This window comes from Camelus bactrianus, chromosome 4, assembly GCF_048773025.1.
Source record: "Camelus bactrianus isolate YW-2024 breed Bactrian camel chromosome 4, ASM4877302v1, whole genome shotgun sequence".
Taxonomy (NCBI): domain Eukaryota; kingdom Metazoa; phylum Chordata; class Mammalia; order Artiodactyla; family Camelidae; genus Camelus; species Camelus bactrianus.
The window spans coordinates 56,341,649-56,363,899 of NC_133542.1; the positions used below are offsets into that span (position 1 = coordinate 56,341,649).

The 22,251-nt window shown below is 44.3% G+C and overlaps 1 protein-coding gene across 6 annotated transcripts in view; it reads right to left on the reverse strand.

Annotated features, from left to right (window-relative positions):
• Positions 1 to 22,251, reverse strand: part of EPB41L4B (erythrocyte membrane protein band 4.1 like 4B) — a 124,913-nt gene that overhangs the window by 34,438 nt on the left and 68,224 nt on the right. For 5 of the 6 annotated variants that reach the window (XR_012506496.1, XM_074361958.1, XM_074361960.1 and 2 more), the window contains one exon: positions 681 to 901. Coding sequence is in view for 5 of the 6 variants with exons in the window: in XM_074361958.1 (XP_074218059.1) it covers positions 681 to 901 (221 nt within the window). In the remaining variant the exon portion in view is untranslated. Of the gene's footprint in view, positions 1 to 680; positions 902 to 19,456; positions 21,113 to 22,251 lie in introns of those variants that run through there. The other variant, XM_074361962.1, reaches the window with a different exon arrangement.

Genomic DNA, 22,251 nt, shown 5'->3' on the forward strand with positions numbered 1-22,251 from the left:
TCCAAGCCCACACTTTTGGCTTGTTTGTTTGTTCTAGGAGGGGGAGGTAATTAGGTTTATTTATTTATTTATATTTGGAGAAGGTACTGGGGATTGAACCCAGGACCTCGTGCAAGCTAAACATGCGCTCTACCACTTGAGCTATACCCTCCTTACACCCAAGCCCTCATTTTAATTGGTTTCAAGGCATATAAAATCATTGTCATATTGATTAAAACGTTTCTACTTGCTTACTTTCCATTTCTGTAACTTCTCTCACTGGGACCTGTAACAGTGCATCGACCTGACAACTTGCTCTCAGAAATGGGCTGTCAGATATGGGACAGAAGGGGTTTTTCCATGGTTGGAAAATATAGATTTCAACCACCTCACTCCCCTCTGTCTCCGTTCCATTGCTCGAGCCAGTGCTGGATACGGCAGAAGCAGAGAACTGGCATGGAATGAGGTAGAGAGACAGTTGCTCCCTTTTCGCAAAATCAGTTTACTGGTGAACCATAATCCCTAAGTAGTTCCTGCCTAGCTGCACAAGGCTCTTGTCTGCTCTTGCCCAGACCCGGTAGCCCAGCACTGACATACCCCCCATTCTGTTGTACCGCCAGGGGCCATCTTGAGCATCTAGGAAATTCACCCACTCCCTGCAGCATCTCTCCCCCCACCATGCCCCCTAAACTCCTACTCACTTGTGAGGGATTTACTGCTGGAGTTTGGGGACCTCAGAGGCCCCTCCTTGTTCTCCAGGGTCAGCGAGAGGCCATAGTTCGTGTGGTGCTGGTGCTGGTGCTGGTGGTGGTGATGGTGGTGCCTTCCTGAAGCTTTGGTAGTGAACGGTGTGCCCCCATTCTCCTCGAGGCCGAAAGGCAGTCGGTCCGAGCTGCTGAGCCCTGGGGAAGGGAGCGGGTAGCTGTGGAGGGTGTCAAAGTCAGGATTTAGAAAAGCAGAGAGCCTTGATATTCCTGTGCGTGCTTTAAAAGTTCTCTAAGCATTGAAAACCGAGTGAAATAGGTTTCACAAATAGATCCACAGGGTTATTACAGTACAGGACTCAATGGCAACATTGCACTCAAAGGAAAAGCAGAAAGTGGAAATTTGTGTATATCAGAGATGGTAACCCTTAAAGAAATTCTAAGTTTGAAATTAAATGATTTCAATTTTTAAAAAGACATCTTCTAAATGGGAGAAGGAAATAAAAATCAATCATCAAAGTAAGAAATAATCTGTTAACCATCCTATGACAAGATCATGAAAGACACCTAAAAGTCTTGGTGTCACTTCCTTCTCCTCTCAATCACCCCCACCCAGCAGAAGGCACCTGTTAATGGTCCTGCTACAACATCTAATTCCAACTGCGCCTCTCAGTATTAACTGCCCTATTTTAAGCCCATGTCCTCTCCTAAGGCTCTTGAAACAGATTTCCCTGCCTCTACTCCTCCTTCAGCCCATCCTCCACAGAGCAGCAGCCAGACAGCTGTTCTGATTGTGTTCTAGAGCATGGAACTTCTCCCTCCGGAAGCGTGAATACCTCTCTGTTACTAGTGATTCTTAACCATTTTAAGACAGAGAACCCTGTACAAATCTGATGAAAACCATGGAGAAAAAGGCACCAAGACACAACATTTCACGCTCAATTTCAGGCCCTCTATGGCTCCTCCATGGACTGAGGCTAAGAGCCTAGGATTGCAGGATAAAATCCAAATTCCTTTACGTGTCACTCGTGTCCCACACACGCACCATCCTGTGATCTTGCTCCTGTCAGCTCATCTCCTGCCATGTTCTTCTCTAAACCCCAAGTCCTTCCCATTCTGGTGCCTTTCGCCTCTTTCTGTCCTCTGGAGCCCTCTCTCATCCCTAAACCCAGCTAAAACACCCCTTCCTCCAGGAAGACTTCCAGCCTTTAAGACCCAGATCAAAGGTCTCCTCACACCGCTAAGTAGGCTAACCCCTCTTTCTGTTCATTCCCATAGATCAGAGTTTTACTGCCTACTCCTTCACTCTGTCTTCAAGGCGCTCACACCTCAGGGTAGGAAACTCTGTCATTCCATCAGGAACAATCACACCAGAGCAAGCTACTAAGGAAGTGTGGAGGTGGTGGCAACTAGGCTTCCTGGGGTTGGTGAAGGTGTTGGGCAAGGTCTCAGCAGGGGAGACCATTTAGGGGAGATAGTCAGGTTTTGGTGGACATTCTTGAAATGGAATCCTTTTTCTTACAGGAAACCGCATTCCTTGTATCTGTGTGAGGTTGATATTTCCCCTCAGGGGTGGGCCAGTCAAAGTTCTCCCCACTTCCAGGTAGAGTGACTTGTTCTGGGATACGATTTAATCAGGACCAGAGTTTTCCATAGGTTTCACACAGGGAAACTGACAAGGGCTCTCTTTTTAAGAGTCAAACAGCGCATTATTGTGACTTTTGTGGGCCCTAAGCACTTTGGCGTTCATCTCTTCTCTATAAAAAAGTTAAAAATTCTATTTTACAACTACATTTGTATAAAAATGAATGTATTAATATCAGAGATTAAATCGTTTTCTTCAACTAATAGTTCATTTTTTTCTTCTGACTTTAAAAGAAATTAAGACATTTTTGCAGGCCCCTAAAAGTATTGTGAGCCCAAGGTGCTGCACCCACTGTGTCTTCTGGATAAGTTAGATCTGGCTATGAGGATGATAAAAGTTGAGGCTACTTATGACCATATTCTTTGGACATAAAGAAGTACCTGTGGGAAGTGGCCAATGCACAAAAGGAGACAAGATGAGCAGAGGTTAAAGCCATATGGAAAGACAGAAAAAACCCTAATGGTATCATTTCAGCCCCTGGTTCCAGCCATGCCTGAAGCTGGTGCTACCACTGAACTTTTTAGTTATTAACGTCCAAACAATTCTATTTATTTATGCTTGATGTAGTTGGTTATCTCCCATTTATAACCCACATGCTCTAACTCAGTGGAGGTGTGTTGTTTTGTTCCTGTTTTTATTTGTTTCATGGAATATCTTTCAAGTGAAAAGGTGGAAATGGTGATTACAGTCCTAAGGGGTAGTATGAACACATGAGGGATGGCTGAGAGAGCAGGAGGGCTGGAGAGGGAGGCGGGGAAAGGGTTTAAACAAAGAAGGCGGGACATGCTGGGAGTTACATTTTAGGGAGTTCAGTCTGAGGGCCATGTGGAGGACAGACTCCTCGGTCTCTTCCTTAGGAGACTGTGATGGGGCGGGGCTAGACTAACTCAGTGCAGGGGTGAGGGGAGCAGCCCTCTGGGCTGCTTCTGAAGTGCTGCAGGCGGGGGTTGCAGGCCTGGCGTGTGGGGTGCCGGGGGAGAAGGGGGTCTCCGCTGCAGATGAAAAGGCATTCCAGAAGAAACAGCACTGGTTGTCCCCACATTGTCCCAAGAGCTGGGTCAATGGTCCACCCTGGCTGCCTCCTAGGGACTCCACTCAGGACAGTCTCACACTGTGCTTGTGTGTACCAATGTGGAAGAAGGTGTGACTTTGGCTTCTGGGGGTCACAGTCCAGCCTCATCTCTTCAATCAGAAACATAACCAAGGGCATCCACCCTCCTCATGGAGGCCGTCATGGTGGCAGGAAAAAGTCACCGAGTTGTCGCTGAGACACCTGGCCTCTCGTCTTAGTTCTGCCCGGCCATGGGCAGGGACCCTGGACAGTTGCTCTGGGCCTGTTTCCTCCCCTGTGACGTGAGACGGGTCAGGCAACTTCCGGGTGCACTTCTAGGTCTGAGAACCAGCCTTTCCCCCAACTGTGTATCTCACACTTGCTCTGTCCCAGGCTCTGGGCTGTCTATTTTATATCAAATATCCCATTTTATAGACGTGGAGACCTCTGCTTAGTACACAAAAGGCACTCCATAAACCTTTGATGGAAGGAAGGAAGGGGAGGAGGGAGGAAGAAAAGGAGAGAAGCAGGGAGAGAGGGAGGAAGGGTCACTGAAGGCGCGGAGCTGGGACGTGACAGCAGCTGTGTGAGCGTGGAACCAGTTGGCATTATTTTCCTGTGTCTCCAGTGTGTTGAAAATAGTATCTGTCCTAAGGAGGCACCCAGACTGGGAGCTCAGAACAGCGAAAATCCCCTTTAGCCTGGGAGGCTTTACAACTGAAGGCTCACCTTCCACCCTGCCCTTCCTCCACGCGGCGGCCAGCCTGTTAAAGGTCTGAATGGGCACCATCGGGGTCTGGGCAGCGGGGACCCATCAGAGAAACAGTGAGAGGAAGAGAGTGACAGGATAGGGGTGTTCACATGAGTCGAGAAGGGGAGAACACAGAGGCTTGGAGGCGTCAGAAAACCCTGAACTGTTTAGCCTCGAGGACCAGGTGAATGGCAAGCCGTTAATAGAGAAGAGGAGGTTGGGAGGGAGGGCTGCCTGGAAGAGGGAAAACAATGCCTGAGCTTCAGATGGGTTACACTGAATGGGAGAACGAACCCCCAAGGCAGAAGATGTCCTACAGCAGGGATGTAGTGTACATTCAGGGCTGGAGGTGGAGTCGGAAAGTTCTGAGCCAAGAATTTCTGAGGAGTGGTAACTAGACCTCATCTCCCATGCCAACTCCAAGTGCTTCTCACTCTCTGCTTGGAATGCAGGACGGAGAAGGAGTCTGAGGTTGAGCCCAGCTCAGGAGGAAAGAGTGCGGGGGTTGATAAGTGACGTCTCCCACGGACTTGGACTGAAGCAGTAGCATCACGTACCTTCTGGTCTTTCCAAGTGAAAAGTGTATGGTTTTTTATTTCCAGGAAACCCAGAGTGAAAACTTAAACAGGGAAATAAATATATATGCAGGGAGTGATAAATTGTATTAATAACATGTCAAATAAAATATGCATGTGTGATTTTCATTTTACAGTGACTTACAGCGAAGACTGAGAAAAAGACAAATGGCAGAAGTCAAATCAGAGAAGCTGCCTGAATCTCTCAGGGTAAGAGTCTCGAGAAGAGAAAAGGTTCCTAAGCAGGAGTGGGATGACCTGGGCGCTTTCTCATGCACTCAGAGGACCATCTTGGAGATCCTAACCCATGGCATTGTGCAGGGTTTTGGGTCTGTTAAGGAGACTGCTCCTGGCCTTGCGGACTCTTCCCTGCAGAATTCCAGGAGGCGCCGTTCACACTGACTGTGATGTAATGGCATTTGGAGTCGTGTACCACTCCTGTTCACAGGGACCTCAGAGAAGTCAAGCCCACCCAGAGGGTCTAGCAGCACTCAGCAGCCCACAAGCCTCGGGGCCCAGTGGCTAAGATTCAGGAGATGAGGCCAGCTCCGTGCTCACCGTCAACCGAGCCGGAGGTTCATGCGGTTTCCGGTATTCTGGAAAGGAGGTCACAAGTCCTGGTTGTCAGAGGGTGATGGAGAAGAGGTATGTAGGCTTCAGCCTCTGCTTCCACGGGCCAGCGGCAGTTGAGAAGGATCTGGTGTGGAAGAACGGGGCTGCCATGTGCCCAGCACGCACTAGGCACTTAACGTTCACTGTGGACAGTTCCCCTGCAAGGAAGCTGGCGCCCCCTCCTCCTGCTCCGGGGCTCAGTGAAGGCTCCCTGTTAGTACATGTGAAGTGAGAACTTGAACCAATCTCATTTCTTCTCTTCCTTTCTCTTGAGGGAAGCCCCCACTCCCATTCTACTTCCAACTCCAGAGAAGTCAGTGTTCCTCTTGGTGGGGCCTGTGTCATATGGGATGTTCTCAACTGTATTAGGGGTGGACACAGCTCTGCAGAGCCAGGGTAGGGGGCACTCTTGCAGTCCTGCCCAATCCCAGCAGAGCCTCTCCCTTCCCTGCCTCTGGGATCCCAGCATACCAAACACATGGTACTCAATCAAAAGGTGTTGTACACTGAGTAACAGATAATTATTCAGCAGTTTATAAGTATAATATTATAACATTATAATTATATTATTATACTGATCACTATAATCCTACTATTTAGTTTAATAGTGGTATAATTATTCAGAATAATCCTCCAGAATCCACCGCCAGAACTATGACAGTGCAGAGCAGGGATGGGGGAGGGTCCTGGGCTAGAACACAGGACTTAGAGGGTGTTCTCTCAAAAATCAGGCTAGAGGTTATCAGGGTGCTCTGAGGAGCCAATCATACACTCTGCAGCTCAGTCATGTCCTGGGTGATGTGGGCTTTTGGGAGCAGCCCTGGGGATCTAATCCTGGATAAGAAATCACAGAATTGTAGAAACAGAGTCCCTCAGATATCATCCAGTTAGGTGGTTTTAAATCTTGGATGAATATTAAAAGCACCAGCGGAATCTCCTACGCTGCTGGTGGGAATGCAAAATGGCACAACTATTTTGGAAATCAGCCCGGCAGTTTCTCAAAAAAGGTAAAACACAGAGTTACCATATGACCCAGCAATTCCACTCTTGGGTATATACACAAGAGACATTAAAACATGTCCATACAAAGACCTATACCTGAATATTCATAGTAGTATTCATACTAGCCAAAAGGTGTAAACAACCCAAATGTCCATCAGTGGATGAATGGATAAATAAAATGTGCTATACCCACACAATAGATTATTATTGTCATAAAATGGAATGAAATCATGCTACAACATGAATGAATCCTGAAAACATTATACTAAGTAAAAGAAGCCAAATACAAAAGGCCACATATTGCATAATTCCATTTAAATGAAATGTTCAGAATAGGCACATACATAGAGATAGAATTTAGATTAGTGGGTACGTAGGACTGGGGAAGATGGGGGAAACAGGAAGTGACTGCTAATGGGTATGGGGTCTCTTTTAGAAGTGAAAATTATATCTAATTCTAAAATTACATTATAAATTTAGATTGTCATGATGGTTATACAACTTTGTGAAAATGCTAAAACCATTGAATGGTACGATTCAAACTGATGAATTGTATGGCGTGTAATTTATATCTTAATAAAGCTGATTTAAAAAATCACCAAGGGAGATTTTGAAAAGTTATCAGTGTGTAACACTTACTCTGATTAATTACATCATCATCTGTCTCTAAATCCAACCTGGGAAACAGTGCCCTAGTCCTACCTCCTCATTTTGTCTATGGGGAAAGGGGGGCCACTGGGGGAGTGAGGTGACCAGGTCACACGGTGGGTAACTGGCTGAGCCCAGGACACAATCCAGGACTCCCACCTCCCTGCTCGTTAAGTGCCCCAAGGGCTGCCCATCTGCTACATCTCCCCATCTGCCTTGGCTTCTATTTAAGGCAGCGAATGCACTCATCGGGAAAATCCCACGACCTCCCCAGAACCCCACTGCCTGAGACGTCTTTGTGTACACATCTTGTCTTCCCAATGATACAGGCAGCTCAGGAGGAGCAGAGGCTGTCGTATCACACGTCCTTAGGTGATGGTGAGACAAATGAGTACATTTCAGGAAAAAAGAGAACTTTCCCTCACAACATCTACATACATCGTTCTTATCGGCCCCTCCTCAGGCTGGGTTGGGCGCCTTCCCTCTTCTACCCTTACCTTACCTTTCCTGAATGCTCTTAGATCCATTCCCTGCTCTCCCAAGATCTGCTCTGTTGCCAAGGAAATGCATTTCCCTGTCCTCCAGCCCTCTCGTTTCTATGGAGGTCTGGTCAGTGGGAGGCACTGACAGACAGAGACCAGAGGGTGGGAAAAGGAAGTGAGTCAAGGTATTTCTCCCTCATCTCTTTGTGCTTCAGGGGATGTTTTCAGCAGTAGCTCTGAGTTCACTGGGGCTTCAGCTTCTACTAGACTGGCTTTCTGTGGCCCCAGCTCCTGGGACCCAGAACACTGTCACCTCTCTTTGTCCCTTCATCTCCAGCTCCAGGAGAGATAAGTGGGTCTTACTGTTGCTAATTTCTGGGTTGTCTCACCGCCCACTGTAGCTACTTAGTTTTTCATCCCTTGTATATCCAATTCCCTGTATTAAATTCCCTCTGCAAAGAGTGCCTAGAGTGATTTCGGTTCTCCTGATTGCCCATGACTGATATACAATAGCTATCTGTGTCTATTTCTGACTTCTTCATATTTTTATTATCTATTGCTAAACTAGCACCCAATTATCTTACTTTTGTTTTAACATACAAACAAAAGTATGTTAAAAAATTTTTTTAACAATTTTTAAAAAATATCTGAGAGGTCAAATCCTGTTCCCTTTCCCATATCATTTTTCTTTTGTTTTTTCTTGGTTATTCCCATGTACTTACTCTTCCAGATTACTTTACAATTCAAGTTACTACCTAAAAAAACCTATTGGAATTCTGATTGGGAGCATTAAATATTATGGATTAATTTGGGAGAATGTATCATAAGGTACTTCTCACCATTTATTCAGTTCCTCTTAAGTGTCCTTCAGTCAGAATTTTTAACTTCTCCATAAAGGTATGGACTATATCTTATTAACTTTATTCCCAGCTATACTGCAGTTTTGTCACAATTGAGAATGGGTTCTCCTTAATTATTCTATCTTTTCTAATTTTTTACAACTAGACATATAAAACTACTGACTTCAGGATATTTCTGCCTCTGGTCACTTTGCTCTCGAATTAATTGGAGTTCACTTGTATTTTAAGATAATCACATGATTTTTGTTTGCTCCTTTTCAGCATTTATTCTTTGTTTTCTTGGCTCATTGTACTGGTAAGCTCTCTAGAATGATACTGAATATTAGCAGTCATCTTTGTCGTATTTCTGAAGTGTGTAGATTATTTTGCGTTTCAACATTAAAGGTTGGTTTCTGACAAATTCTACTCATTAGGTTAGAGACAGTCCTTCTACTCTTAGCCTTCTAAGAATCTTGAAAGATTAGCATGACTTATTCTAAGCAACTCTACCTGGTTCCTAAATGAACACTATATCTGTTACGAAGTGCTTAAAAAGGAATCTGTTTTCAAACTTTCCTTGGTATTACCATCAGGCTTATCAGTCCAGGTTTTAGAATTCATCATTTTTTCAAGAATCTATATGATTTACCCTGCCTTACCCTGTCTATTCTTCTAGCATTTCCTCAAGACTCCATAGTTTTTCAAAGCGTACTGATGCTGGCCTAGCAACGACATATGCAAATTTTCTTCAAGGCCATTTTTCTGAACCTGAAGACGTTAACTAACTGTAAAACAGTAGAATATTTCCTGACTACTGTCTCTCATATCAATTTCCTTCTCCTTGTTCTTTTCACCTTCTGCAGTTAGTATATTATCTGGCTTCCTTGTTAAGAAGGAAGTTGAGCTTCTCTGCTTTTGTCCTGTTAATTACACATACCATCCTCAAGAATGGCTCTGCTATTAAATTGTTCATTTTTCTCTCCAACCAAAGCATGTATATACAGAAGTCCTTAAAAAAAAAAAAAAAAAAAGGTCTCTGCCTCTTTGTTTTTGATCACATATTCTACTTTCCTTCTCTTTAAAATACTGTTTTAAATTGTGGGCTCTGAATGCTGTCCTCTTTCAGATTATCTATGATATAGTCACAGTGCATGTAAAAAAGATTCCTTTTTAGATCTATCCTTTGATATTTTTGAAATCTGATCTTCCAAGGTTAGAATACGCGGAAGATTAAACCTTGAATTCCACTCATTTCGTATTAACAATTCTAAGACAACAGGGTCATTTTCTTCCAGAGGTCTTGTCACTTACACGTTTCCAACCCAGTCTTCCTTGCTGACCAGAATTAACAACACAATACCAGCAGTGTTTCTTCTACCTTCCAAACAGTCAAATCATCAGCCAGGAAGGGCAGGTATCAGCAAGTGCTCTACTTCTAATGGAACGCCAATGTCTGGATGGCCAAGACGTTTCCCATAGGTAACGTGCCAGTGTGAAGTCTCTTAGGAAAGCACAATGAACATCCTCTGTCCAAAGTCCTCTGGCACCTTCTCTGGGTTGCTCACTGCATCCTTAGGCACTGCCTGTACTCAGATACTCCTTGACCCATTCAAGGCACATGTCTTGACTTCATAGCAGGATTCCTTGAGGCAGGAACAGCTTCTATGCAGCCCACACAGTAGCACGTAAATTCTCTAAACATCTTCCAGAGGAGCCTGGTTGGGGGCAAACAGGCACCTGTCTTACTTTTAGCCTAAGTGGGGACAACTCCATACTCCTAATCAGAACGAAGGCATTAGGGAGACGCTGATAAATATCTCAGGAGAGCTGCCCAATGACAGGCCTCCGAAAGCTGCAAGTAGGCTGAACCATTTATTCTCTCAGTTGTTGGAGCAAGTGGACAGGAGTGAGGGAGCCTGGAGTCTCAAGCTGCCTTGTCTGCTTACCCCAGTGTGTTATACAACTGTATCATTTTCTAAGTGTGCCAAGGGCAAGAAAAAGTTGGGAAGTACTGTCACTAGTCCAGTAGCCTGGGACTGTGGCTCTTGTTTGGGAACCTCTTAGCAGAGTCTACTCAGGTACCATGTTGTCACAGCAGATGGTGTCAGCCAAAATCGTACCTCCTGACTGAGTATTAGTGCATTGATCATACTCTCTAAATACTCTCAGAGGAGGGGGAAAAAAAAAAGCTAACATTTTTGAGTGCCCAGGACTGTGCCCACTATTAATTTATTTAATCTTGCAACATTTGAAGAGGGAACAATTATTATCCTTATTTCACAGAGGAGGAAACAGGAACAGAGAGACTAATTAACTTTCTTAAAGAAACACAGCTGGTAAATGGCAGAGCTGGGATTTGAACCCAGGCAACCTGACATAGAGCCCTGTGCTCTTCTCTTTAGTACTAAGAGACAGTGCTTTGCCATGTGGATGATGAAATAAGCAGTAAAATGACGTTAAAAGAATACTGGTTGGCACTTAGCTTTGGTTGTGTTACCGCCTAGCTATGTGACCTTAGGTAATTCATTTCACTTTTTGGTTGTGTTACCGCCTAGCTATGTGACCTTAGGTAATTCATTTCACTTATCTGGGCCCCAGACATTGCATTTTTGGACAAACATTTATTAAGCATTTATATGCCAGGAATCACAGCTCAATGAAATAATTTGATCTCTGCCATGTCTGGCTGAGAGATAGAAGGTACATTTACCCATCATGGTTTCCCGGATACCTGTCACTTATTCTCATTTTAATTTAGCAGAAACTAAACAGACTGGGTTATTAGACCAACATATGGCTACAAGTTCTTATTGAATTCAGTTCAAGCATACTACTTGACAGTAAGTAAAGAGTATGATTGAAAAAATGTACCTTTCTCATAATAGATTTGAGAAGAAAAGTGTACCAACATCATAGAAATGTAACACATTAAGAATGTTAGGTCTATTAATTAGGGATGATTTCTTACAGTAATTTAGTGGTTTTATTATTATTTTTTAATGACTTGAGAGAAAAGATACCCCTACCTCATGTTTTCCTTGTTTGAAAAGGTCAAATTACATTTTTTTTCCCGGTGTGGTTTAATTATATGGATTGCTAATTGGCAGAAACAAATTTCCTAATTTGTATTTCTTTCGAGACATTTTCCAAGCAATCAACTTGGAACTGTCTAATTAGTGTTAGCACAAGTGATGTCTGAATCCATAGTAGACTGGGAGCACTTTTTATTTTCTTTTATATTTTTTGTGTATTTGTTTTGGGGGAGAGGTAATTAGGTATGTTTATTTATTTTAATGGAGGTTCTGGGAATTGAACCTGGGACATCGTGCATGCTAAGCATGCACTCTACCATTGAGCTCCCCACTGGGAGCTCTTGTTTTCATTAGTTTATTCGCTACCTGAAGCCAAAAATGGTGTCTTCTTCAACATCAGTTCCACCTGGCACAGCACAGAAATAGAGTAAATATTTGTTGAATGAATGGTGTAGTGTATTAAAATTTAATTCTCCCTTGGAAATGTATCTAGTGTCCATTCATAAAAGCTTCACTTTGATCACAGATTCCCCAGTTGTTCCTGACACGGCATTGTAGTCTCAGCAAAACTGCACAGTGAAATATTCCACACCTCCAGGAATGATGGGAGCCTTTACAGTTCGTTTGGTGACTGCTGGGTCTCTGTCCCGTGTGAGCCATGGTGGGATATGTGTTTCCGTGTTTTGAGTCTGGAGTTTTCCTTTGGTGAAACTGCTATCCAGTGGTTTCTGTGAATGGCTATAAGCAGGTAAGCAGGCCTTGAAATTGTCTGCCAGAAAATCCACTTCACCCTGAGGTTATCCTTGCTAAGTTTTACAGTGCCTTATTCTCATCGTCTGTCTGTGAGGCAGGGCTCTTCTACTTTGTGGTGAGATCTAGGATTTTAGCGATTCCAGATCAACTTCAGGATTTGAGTCCAAAGAATAAATATTTCATGAGTTCATTTCTGCATGGAAGCTCATGACTAAGAATTTATTCAATCTCTTTTCTGCCTTAAGAAAAATATCGACATAAATATCATTGTTTTGCTTTACAGCATTCACTTCTAGTACATCCAACAGTGCTTTCCCTTCTTGGTTTCTTACAGAATTTTCCTTTTTCTGCCTTTCATTTCTGCATTTCATTGCCCACTCTTTGCCTTAAATGAAGATTCCTTTTTTTCCCCTTTCTTCAGGCATTAGCAGACTTGCCCCATCCACTGCTTTAAATGCATCCTCGATTTATAGTAAAGCAAAATAATTATTGCCAGGAAAGCACAGCTGCTAGTGTGGAAAATAATGTCTAAAGAACCAGTTCTTTATCAGCTCTGCACTTCAAAAGAGCTATGGCAGACTTGGGAGTGATCTGAGAGTGTTATTTCTCCATTCCGCAGACAACCATGCAACTCACCCAAATGAGTGACATTATTATTCATTCCAGGAAGCAGTTCAGATTAGATGAAGAAAATGCACACTCTATTCAGGGAAGGTTTTGCACATTCTTTTTAAAAAATTATTTATTTCCTTGAAGTATGTTGATTTACAATGCTGTGTTAGTTTCAGGTGTACAGCAAAGTGATTCAGTTATACATATCTATCTATTTTATTTCAGATTCTTTTCCATTATAGGTTATTACAAGATATTTAATACAGTTCCCTGTGCTGCACAGCAGGCCCTTGTTGTTTAATCTATTCTATATGTAGCAGTGTGTATCTGTTAACCCCAAACTCCTAATCTATCCTAATCTACCCCTCCCCCTGGACATTCTAATTACGCAAGATCCAGTGTGAGCAGGAGATGACACCAGGTATGAGTTTCTGAGGAGATACTTCGGGGGGTTAATTTACTTTGGTTTTCATTCGTGCTTAAAAATCTCAACTGGTCCTCTGTTTCCTAATTCTTGTTGGTTCTTCAGAAGCTTCTATTATTATAAACATCCTTAGTTAGCCTGGAGCCATACACTGGACCTAATTTTAAGGGCTTATTCGCCTTTCATACAGTTACAATGTCCATTATTCAGCCGTGGAAAGTGGCCGGTGGAGTCGTTAGCACAGCGACACCTCTTGTTTTGGAGGTCTCGGCTGTGGAAAGTGGATGTTGAAACTATTCACTATTCAGCAGGGGATGATTAGGTAGGCTTTTGCAGGTTGCTTTTAACACGAGCCTACAGGGATGTTCCTCTAATTATTCCAACCCTTTTTAGTGGATTGCCTAGACTATGGCAGGTATTCTGGTATTTTAAATTCTGCAGCCTTTCGCCCAATAAAACCCCTGGCGAGTTTTGGGATGCGGTTGTGATTTTAGATGCCATGTATTAGAATTTTAATTGTAACTGAATGTAAATCCGTCCTTCCCTGAACAAATGCACCAGGGAAATTCACAATGTTTGAGTGGGTATTTAAGAAGTCTGAGTGGAAAGTTCTTAATAAACTCGCAATCAGGGAAGGAACCATGGATATCTGAAATCAGTTCCCTCATCCTGGCTATTTTTATATCCTGCCCCTATTCCTTTTTCACATCTCCGGGGCATGCATGGTATCACGCTGTTATCTGAACTTCCGGAAAGAGGCTTTCACAAAATGTCTGGTAAAGATTGACTCTTCCCAGTCTTTCCTTTCTTAACTATTAAGAAGGCTAAGATGATGGATTTTACTTCATCAGTCTGAGTCTGAACTTTATTAGAATATGACTCAGGATTAGGGGTTCCAGATGTTTCACAGTAAACAAGTAACAAATGGTGTTCAAAACGATGAAAAGGCGTGCAACCTTACCTAGAAATGCAATTGAAACAGAAATTCTGATTTTTACCCATCAGACTAACAAGGTCTTAAAAAGTTAGCTAAGGCTAGGAGCTTACATCCTGTGGGATCACAGAGGTCCTGTCAAATCGCTGTTGTGTGTGTCGTGGGGAGAGGCGTGATCAGACAGAATATCTCTGGAGGGAAATTTCATTTGGCAATATCCAAGTTAAATATGCACGTTCCTTTTGACCCAGCATCTTTACTGGTAAGGAAAGTAATCTACAGATAGATTTGCGCAAGGGCACAAACAAAATGTACACGGACGGCAGCAGAATCATTTTAGAGATGCAAGGCAGTCTAAATGTCCATCAATATTGACTGATTAAATAAATACATGCGTGTTTATACATAGAATAGCTCTAGATTGACAAGAAGAAATGCTAACAATGTTTGCCTCTGGGGAGAACGAGGGAGTAAGAAGGCGGAAAGGCAAAGTAACCTTTAGAGAGTTTTGTTAGAGCTTTCACCATTGTCTGTATTATCTCCTAAAAAAGTTAAAAAGCACAGCAGTTCCCTTCACTACTAACTTTCTACTTAGTCTCCAAATAATGAAAAGCCTCCTCTGCTTTGTGTAAGATGAAATTTCAAGTTGGGACAAGTTGGGAACTGAGCAGATGCTCTATTTCAATTCTCCAAACTTCTGAGTCCAGAACGTCCCAGCAGAATGGATTCTCTGTGGTCCCACCAATTCCTTCCTCTAGGCCCATTCTGCCATTTGCAAATCAGAAAGCACTGTCCACAACTGGCTCGGACAGTTATTTCCTAGTATTCTCAGACAGAAATATCATTTCTCTTTCCTTTTATTCCCTCTCAAAAGAGCCCCATGATGTTTCCACTCTTCATTTGTTCAAGTTTCAGAGCTGTGTCTTCATGTATTGTGTTAACCCTCCTCTATCTGATCCCTCCTTTGGAACGAAGCGCCCCTTTCTGTTGCTAAACTTAGACCATACTTCTCAACACATCAGTCTAGGAGATACACCATCCCTTGAGCTAGACTTTGAATTTCCTTGTCCTGTTTCTCACCACACGGACTGCTAAGGCCTTAAATCACAAAACCACTAAAAAGTGCTACCAGCCAGCATCAAACATTGTGCAAAGCACCCTATACACACAATGCCGCTGAATTCTCACAATGGCGAGCTATTGTTAAATTTCATTCTGGGATGAGGCTAATGAGGCACAGAGAAGTTAAGAAACTGGCCAAAGGCCACATGGCTAGTGAGGGGCAAAGCTGGGGTTCAAACTGTGTGAGATTCCAAAGCATGGCCACTTTTCACCTAGCCTGAGAACTGTGGGGCTCTGGCCCCAACAAATTCATGACTTCAACCCTGGATTCTGCAGTCTTCGCTCTCATCAGCTCGTGACACCCTGCTATTTTGCTTCTGCCAACTTCCACCTGTTACCCACCAGGGGCTCTCATCTTGGCACGGGTCCTTAGGTTGGGCGTGCCACGTCCTCTCCACCTCCAGTATCTGGGATTCACTAGCCTCTTGCTTCTGCAGGAGGGCCCAACAGTGACATAAGACTTGGTCTGACAGACCTGGGGGAGGGAGGTTATGAAGAGATTGAAGCCATGTAAAGAACCATTAGATTCTCACGTTCTTCTGCTTCACCGTGAGCCCGAGGAAATGCCAAACTGTGCCGAGTGGACAGACGTAGCTGCTTGTTACGCTGTATCCATCCATGGACTTTTGAATATCATGTCTCCTTAAAAAAAAATGTTGGCCTCTAATTCGTAAAAACTGAGCCACTAAAGTAAGGGCAAATATAATTAGAGAGGAAGCCATGGTTTTCCAAAAAGCGTGTGAGGTTTTACGCCCGCCCACCTCTGACTCTCCTGTGGTGACTAGTCAAACGAAGGTTCTTAGGTCTCACCCTCACCACTTAAACAGACTAGCAATCTGTATTTTTAACTAGCCGTCCAAGCGATTCTTTGGCTCCCTAATTTGGGGGGAAACGGGCCTTTTTACAGGATTATTGAGGATTTCTTTGGCCGAGTCTCAGCTGAAGGTCAATTTCATGTTTCGCCTTTTCGATACTCCCGGGGCTTCTTAAAATGTGCCACCTTTCACGTGCAAAGGGATTTTCTTTTCTCCAGCTGCAGTTTGCTTTTTCTCTACTCTGCCCTCTTCGACCTTACCTAGGCATTTGTCTGTTGCCTCCCGTAGCGAAATGGAAGCAAATCATCCCAGGCCTATTCAGGGTATTTACCTGGTACTTTGGGGAGAGTCGGTCAGTCAGTCGGGGAATGGACTTAGAGCCAAGTTTGGGAAATATCGATCCAAAGGGATCGATATGGCTGCTCAGAGAGCTCTTTGATGAGCTTAGAACTTTAAAAGACTAGTTAAAAGCTGGAAAGCAAGGGCAACAAAAAGGATCTATCATTAATTTTGTTCAGAGAAGGACCCAGGAGGCTGGAGTCATTGACCTGGAAGGATGGTGGGCTATTAAGAGGCAAGAAAAACAAAGAGACTCCCGCACTGTCCTTATTCCTTCATCTTCGCCCTTAAGGAGAACCATTTTCAGCGGAGGTGGCAGACCAGGAAATGAAACAGGCAAGTGGGTTTTAAAGGCCAACGTAATTACCTAACATGATTTCAAGACTTCCAGTCCATGTGAATTACATCGATCTGAGGACAGTTGATTCAGGGTTGGATATTCTGAGGGATCACAGAGGAGCAATGGATGATACCAGACCAAAAAGCAATCGAGTTTCAAAAATGCAAAAAGCTAATTCTGTTAGTTTATGGGGTACTGACTTTGGTTTTGCCTGCAGGTAATATTCCAGAAGAAGCAACTCGTTTGTGAGCTCTGGGGAAAGAAGAAGTTCATCAACTCAAATGAGTGGTTTGCTAAGAAGAAAACAAGGTTCAATCTCTGATCCTTTAAAAGGGGGCTGTTGGTGCATGAACACCTGCATGGACAGGGCGACCAGGCTGCTGGAGGAGAGGCTGGGGTTGGAGGGCCGGTGGGGGGGATCGGGGTGGGGGAGGGGAGGAGCAGGGTTATCAGCACACTGGTGATGGTGTAAACAGGGTACAGGCCACTGGTGTGGAGAAGGGACAGACAGGCACTTCGCAGCTGGTGGTGACGGGTGGCTTTCTGGTAACTCTGGATTTCAGTGAACTCTTCAGCCTCATCTAATAGCAGTTTCCTGGAGATGTGGATCCACAGGGTCCCAAAGGGTGGAATAATTAGCAGTGAGAGGCCTTAAAGCACAGGTGTGGAGAACACTGACTTCGGAGTCAGAATTCTGAGGGACCGTGTGCAAGCTGCTTGATTAGGCCCTAAGCCTGAGCTGCTTCAGGCGCAAAAAGAGTACCACTCACAGCATAGAGCGGTCAGGAAGCTCCAGGGAAGCGACGTGTGCAGAGTTCAGAGCACACGTCTGGCTAGGGGCGCCCGCACGTTACTGTGGATTGATGTCAAGCACCCAAGGTTTCCAGTATCACACGGCTGGCCTGTCCTCCGCCCTGCTCAACATTATAGCACTGCCTCCAACAAGAACATCGAAGGCGCAGTGACCAATATTTGTATGAAGCAGCTGAATCCAGAACGTGTGTGGCGGTCAATGTCCTGCTCAAATGACGCCCCCGGCTGGATACGGTTGTTTAGATGCCTTCAGACCGCCTCAGAAGTGACGTCTTCCTGCCTGTTACCTGCTTAGTCGTCTCCTTTAGAATGAACGCAGAACAATTCATTTGCTGAACATTCATTGAGCACCTGCTATTCATCAGGCACCGGGGAACAAAGGAGAGTGTGCCATAAGGCTCAGACTTGGAGCACACAGGCTCCAAGATGCGATGAGCAAGGGCAGCAGTGTTAACACATAGTAGTGTTAACACAAAGTAGTGTGTGCATCGTTGACATACATGGGTGCTGGAGGGTAGTGGTGGAACAGGGCACAGAAACTAACCCAGTTTGCAGAGATGGCTGGGGGGTGGTCAGAGAGTCCCTGGAAGATGACAGCCCATGACCGAGCAGAGGGTTAAGGGAAGAGCAGGAGTTGGGCAAAGAGGATGAGAGGGACAGCAATCCCGGCAGAAGGAAGGGTATTTGCAAAGGCACAGATGGGAGCAACAGCAGGGTGTGGTGAATGCCAGGAACTACAAGCAGTTTGATGTTGTGGGAGTTTAAACAGGAGGGTGAGAGATAGTGGGGAGAAATATGCTAGCTAGAGCAACAGCACAGGAGTAGACGGCGGGGGAATTCCAGAGAAGGCCCTGGGCTTCATCCTCTGGGGGATGGAGAACCCTGGCAGCAGCATGCGATGACACAGTCAGATGGTGTATCAGAAAGATCACTCCAGTGACTGTGAGGAGCATGAGTCGTCAGGAGACTGGAGTCAGGGAGGCCAGTAAGAGCACCGCCCAGCCAGAGAGAAGACAGCACTACAAGGTCAGTGTGGCTCTGGGGAGAGGAAAGGTGAAGTACTAACGCTACGGAGGCAGGCTGAACAGACCTGGGAGCTGCCTGGATGTGGGTGGCAGAAGGCAGAAGAGTTGTGGATGGTGTATATATCTTACCACGGGGAGAAAGAAGAGAATTCAGGCTCAGTCTGCTTTGGTTTGGTTTGGTTTTGCTTTTTCAGAAGAGAATGAATTTCTCTTTTTGACATGTGAAGTTTGGGGTGTACATGGATATACAAGTTGAAATGACAGTCTCAAAACTCACAGGAGTCGTCTGAGTTAGAGCTCATGGCTTCAGCATGAGCAGTGCTTATAAAATCAAGATGGGATGAGAAAAGCAGGGAGACGGCGGTGAGAGAGAAAAGCAGTGGGCAGAGGAAGGGCCGCTGGAAGACACGTTTGAGGGAGACAGAAGCAGAGGTTGTTCCAAAGACAGAAGGAAAAGTCCAAGGGCTAGAGAATCAGAGCTCACAGGAAGCAAGGGGTTAGTTTTAAGCAGCTGTGAGTGAGTGATCACCACTGTCAGATGCCGCAGAGAAAGGTCCACTAAGTTGAAGAAAGTGTGCACTTGCTTTAACAATTAGGAGGACGTATGTATGCGTACTGGGTAGACTTCTTTGCTGCAGACAACTGAATACATTCAAGTTACTTTAAGCAGGAAGGTATTTATTAGAGGGTATGAGGACAAACACCCACTCTCATCATTGGACTGTTACAGCGCAAATCCCACTGCCACCTGTGACAAGGTGCTAGAAGCTTCAGCAGAGCTGCCCCAGATGAAGAAACGCCTCGGCCACTGTGCCTACAAAAAGAGCCACTCTTCCTGAGAGCAACCTCACCCTGACTGACTGCTCACCTTCAGACTTCCAAAGGGGACTTCTGTCCCATCACCTACGTCATCCACAAATAATACTTCCGTGCAGCGTAAAATGAGGAAGGAGTCAAAAAAAAAAAAAAAGCAAGAACAATCTTTATTCCTTGGAAATGCATTTGTAAAAATGTCTCAGTAAGATTAAAAGATTCAGAACACATTTATTTGTATGCAGCACATACACTGAGGATCAAAACATCTGCTAAAGTAAAATACACCTGTAAACAGATATCTGCGGGAGCGTTTCTAGGTGATCGACTCCACTGTGCAGGGTGTGTAGCTGACTCTCTCCTGGATGGATGTTTGTCGTAACCGAAGATCAGATTTCAGCAAGAAACCATCTCAAGGGATGGCATCAACTCTTTTTTTTTTTTAAGGCTTAAAAGGGCCAAATTGCACATATAAAAATGGCACAAGAATTGATTTCATGAAAATACTAAGGAAGGTATCTCAGGCCCACCTATCAAGAGGGAAAAAAAAGGGTCTTACTCATGGGCTTGAAATGGGGGGGAAATAAATATTTTGGGTAAGAGTTCCGCCCTGAAAGACAACATAATGATTTCTGGCTCTACAAAAAAAGACTGTGCAATACCCATGTTACCCTATTCTACAGAATGCTTTGGCACAACTTCATTAAAACTGTATATTCTTTAATTTGAGCCATAAATGTGTCTCGGATCGCATGTTATTTTTGTTACAAGAATGAAGTCTAGGATAAAAACCAACCCTCAAATTAAATTCCGACAGCCTGTATTCGTAATTACGTCTTCTGAAACCATGCAAGTTATTAGCAGCACCAATCATTAAGGCAGGAAAAAATTATTCTTGTACTCGAGCAGCAACTTCTTTCAAAACGGACGCTATGCGATTTCTGATCAGTAAAATTGCTAAAATTCCAAACGGCTAAATTGCTTTAAGATACGAAATTCAAAGTCTCCCAGTACTTATATAACATCTAACACGTTATACACTTTATTTAGCTTCTGAAAGAGGCAACCCTCTGTTGGAGAAGGTCTGAATGTTATGTCCTCAGCCTAAGAATATTAAATGCTAACAAATCACACAGTTTTGGAGCCAGAGAGGACCTGGTGATCATTTAGTCCAACCTGCTTTCTTCAGACGGGGAAGATGAGGCCAACACAGGGGAAACGGCTTGTCCAACATCACACGATGGCAGAGGCTGGACCCCAGTGACCTCAATCCCCACCACTGTATTATTGGGTACTGTCTACAGAGCTATCTTCTGAAGTTTTCCTGGTTTTATTTGGTCTCATTCATTAAATAACAAAGAAATATCAGGTACACAGTAATACGATAAAAACAGACTTATACTCCAATTTTAAAATCAGAATATCAAAACGATTCCTGAGCCTTTAACTACCTTCATTTTATTGAGAATGCAGTCAACAGTAAATTATGACTACCTACTGTGGTTATTTTCAAATATGTACACGGACACTGAAAACACCTTTCAGAACTGTTTCTTAAAGACACTCTTACAGACACATCCATGTGATGCCGAGACACTTTGCATGGAATGTAATGGAACTACGATGGTGAGTGGAGGTAAGACGCTTCAGGCTCTCAAAGTGCAGTCATGAGTTTGTCTCGATACATCACACTCTGCATTCCTCCTAAGTTCTTCTGGTTCTGGTCGTGGACATAATCGAAATGGCTGTCATCTCCACTGGCCGGCGCTTTCCAATGTGGCCTGTCATCCTGAAAGGATGCCCTGTTCCGTTTGCAGAGTGAATGGTTAGTGGGGGAATGGAAGACAATTCAGACAACTCAGAGAGGTGAGTGAAGCGACACAAGCACAGAGGGAACGGGCAGAAAACCATGAGCCACGTAAACAGGGACAGATTTCAAGCAGAAATGAATGGATTTCCTAAAGAATTTTTAAAATTCAGATGCAGGTCCTCTGTCAACTTCCAAGCTGAGAAAAGCTCTGCCTGTGGCTCTTCTATCATCCCTCAAAGGATGTCTGATGATCAAGTCAGCCTGGGGAAAGCTAGCTGATGGTGAAAAAGGTTCCCGTTCTACAGGACTTCTCAGGGCTGTTGCCGCGTGAACATATACTGTGAATGCTGTGAATGCCTTACGCAGCATTTTGCAAAAGTGTTGGACTAAATAGTTCTCATCTGGAGAGCCTGATAAAACACAATATGCTAGGTGGGCCCCCACCCCCAGAGATTCTGATCCAGTAGGTCTGGGGTGGGGCTGGGACTGCATTAACAAGCTCCCAGGTGCCAATGACGCAGCCAGGCAGCGGGGCCACCTACGAGCAGCACTGGTCCAGCCTGCCGAGCATTCCCGTGGGGAAGCGCCGGGCTAGGTCTGCCTCGCAATGAAACAGATGTAAAACAGGCAAAAATAAGTGCTACATTTTGTAAAAATGAGGTTGATTTAAAAAGCCTTTATGTGAAACTCTTCTGGGTCTCATGACTGGAAAAGAAAGGGCCTTTGAAATACGGAAAGGAAACATTTAGAAGTATTAACTTCACTAGTCTAACTTGCTGCAAAAAAGTTACACGAATGTCAAATGCCTAGGATCAGCTGCACTGTTGTCCCATGGGGGCCCCAGCAAACCTCGTACGAACTATCAGGAACGAACTGCTCTCGCCTGCCTTGCTCTAAATGGGTTTATTTCCATCACTCCATTCACTGCACCTTCTCAGGGAGTCAGACTAGCAATCTCAACAAGAAATAACTTTATGCAAACTGAATTCACCAAGTATGTTCCTGAAAGAGCCTCACACATAAACACCAATTAAGACTGATCTGAAATTCAAATCTTAAAAGGAACGCTTGCCTTTACAAAGCTGGCATGAAAAAAACTCTCAAGTCTAACCATAAAAGCACCGAGGCAGG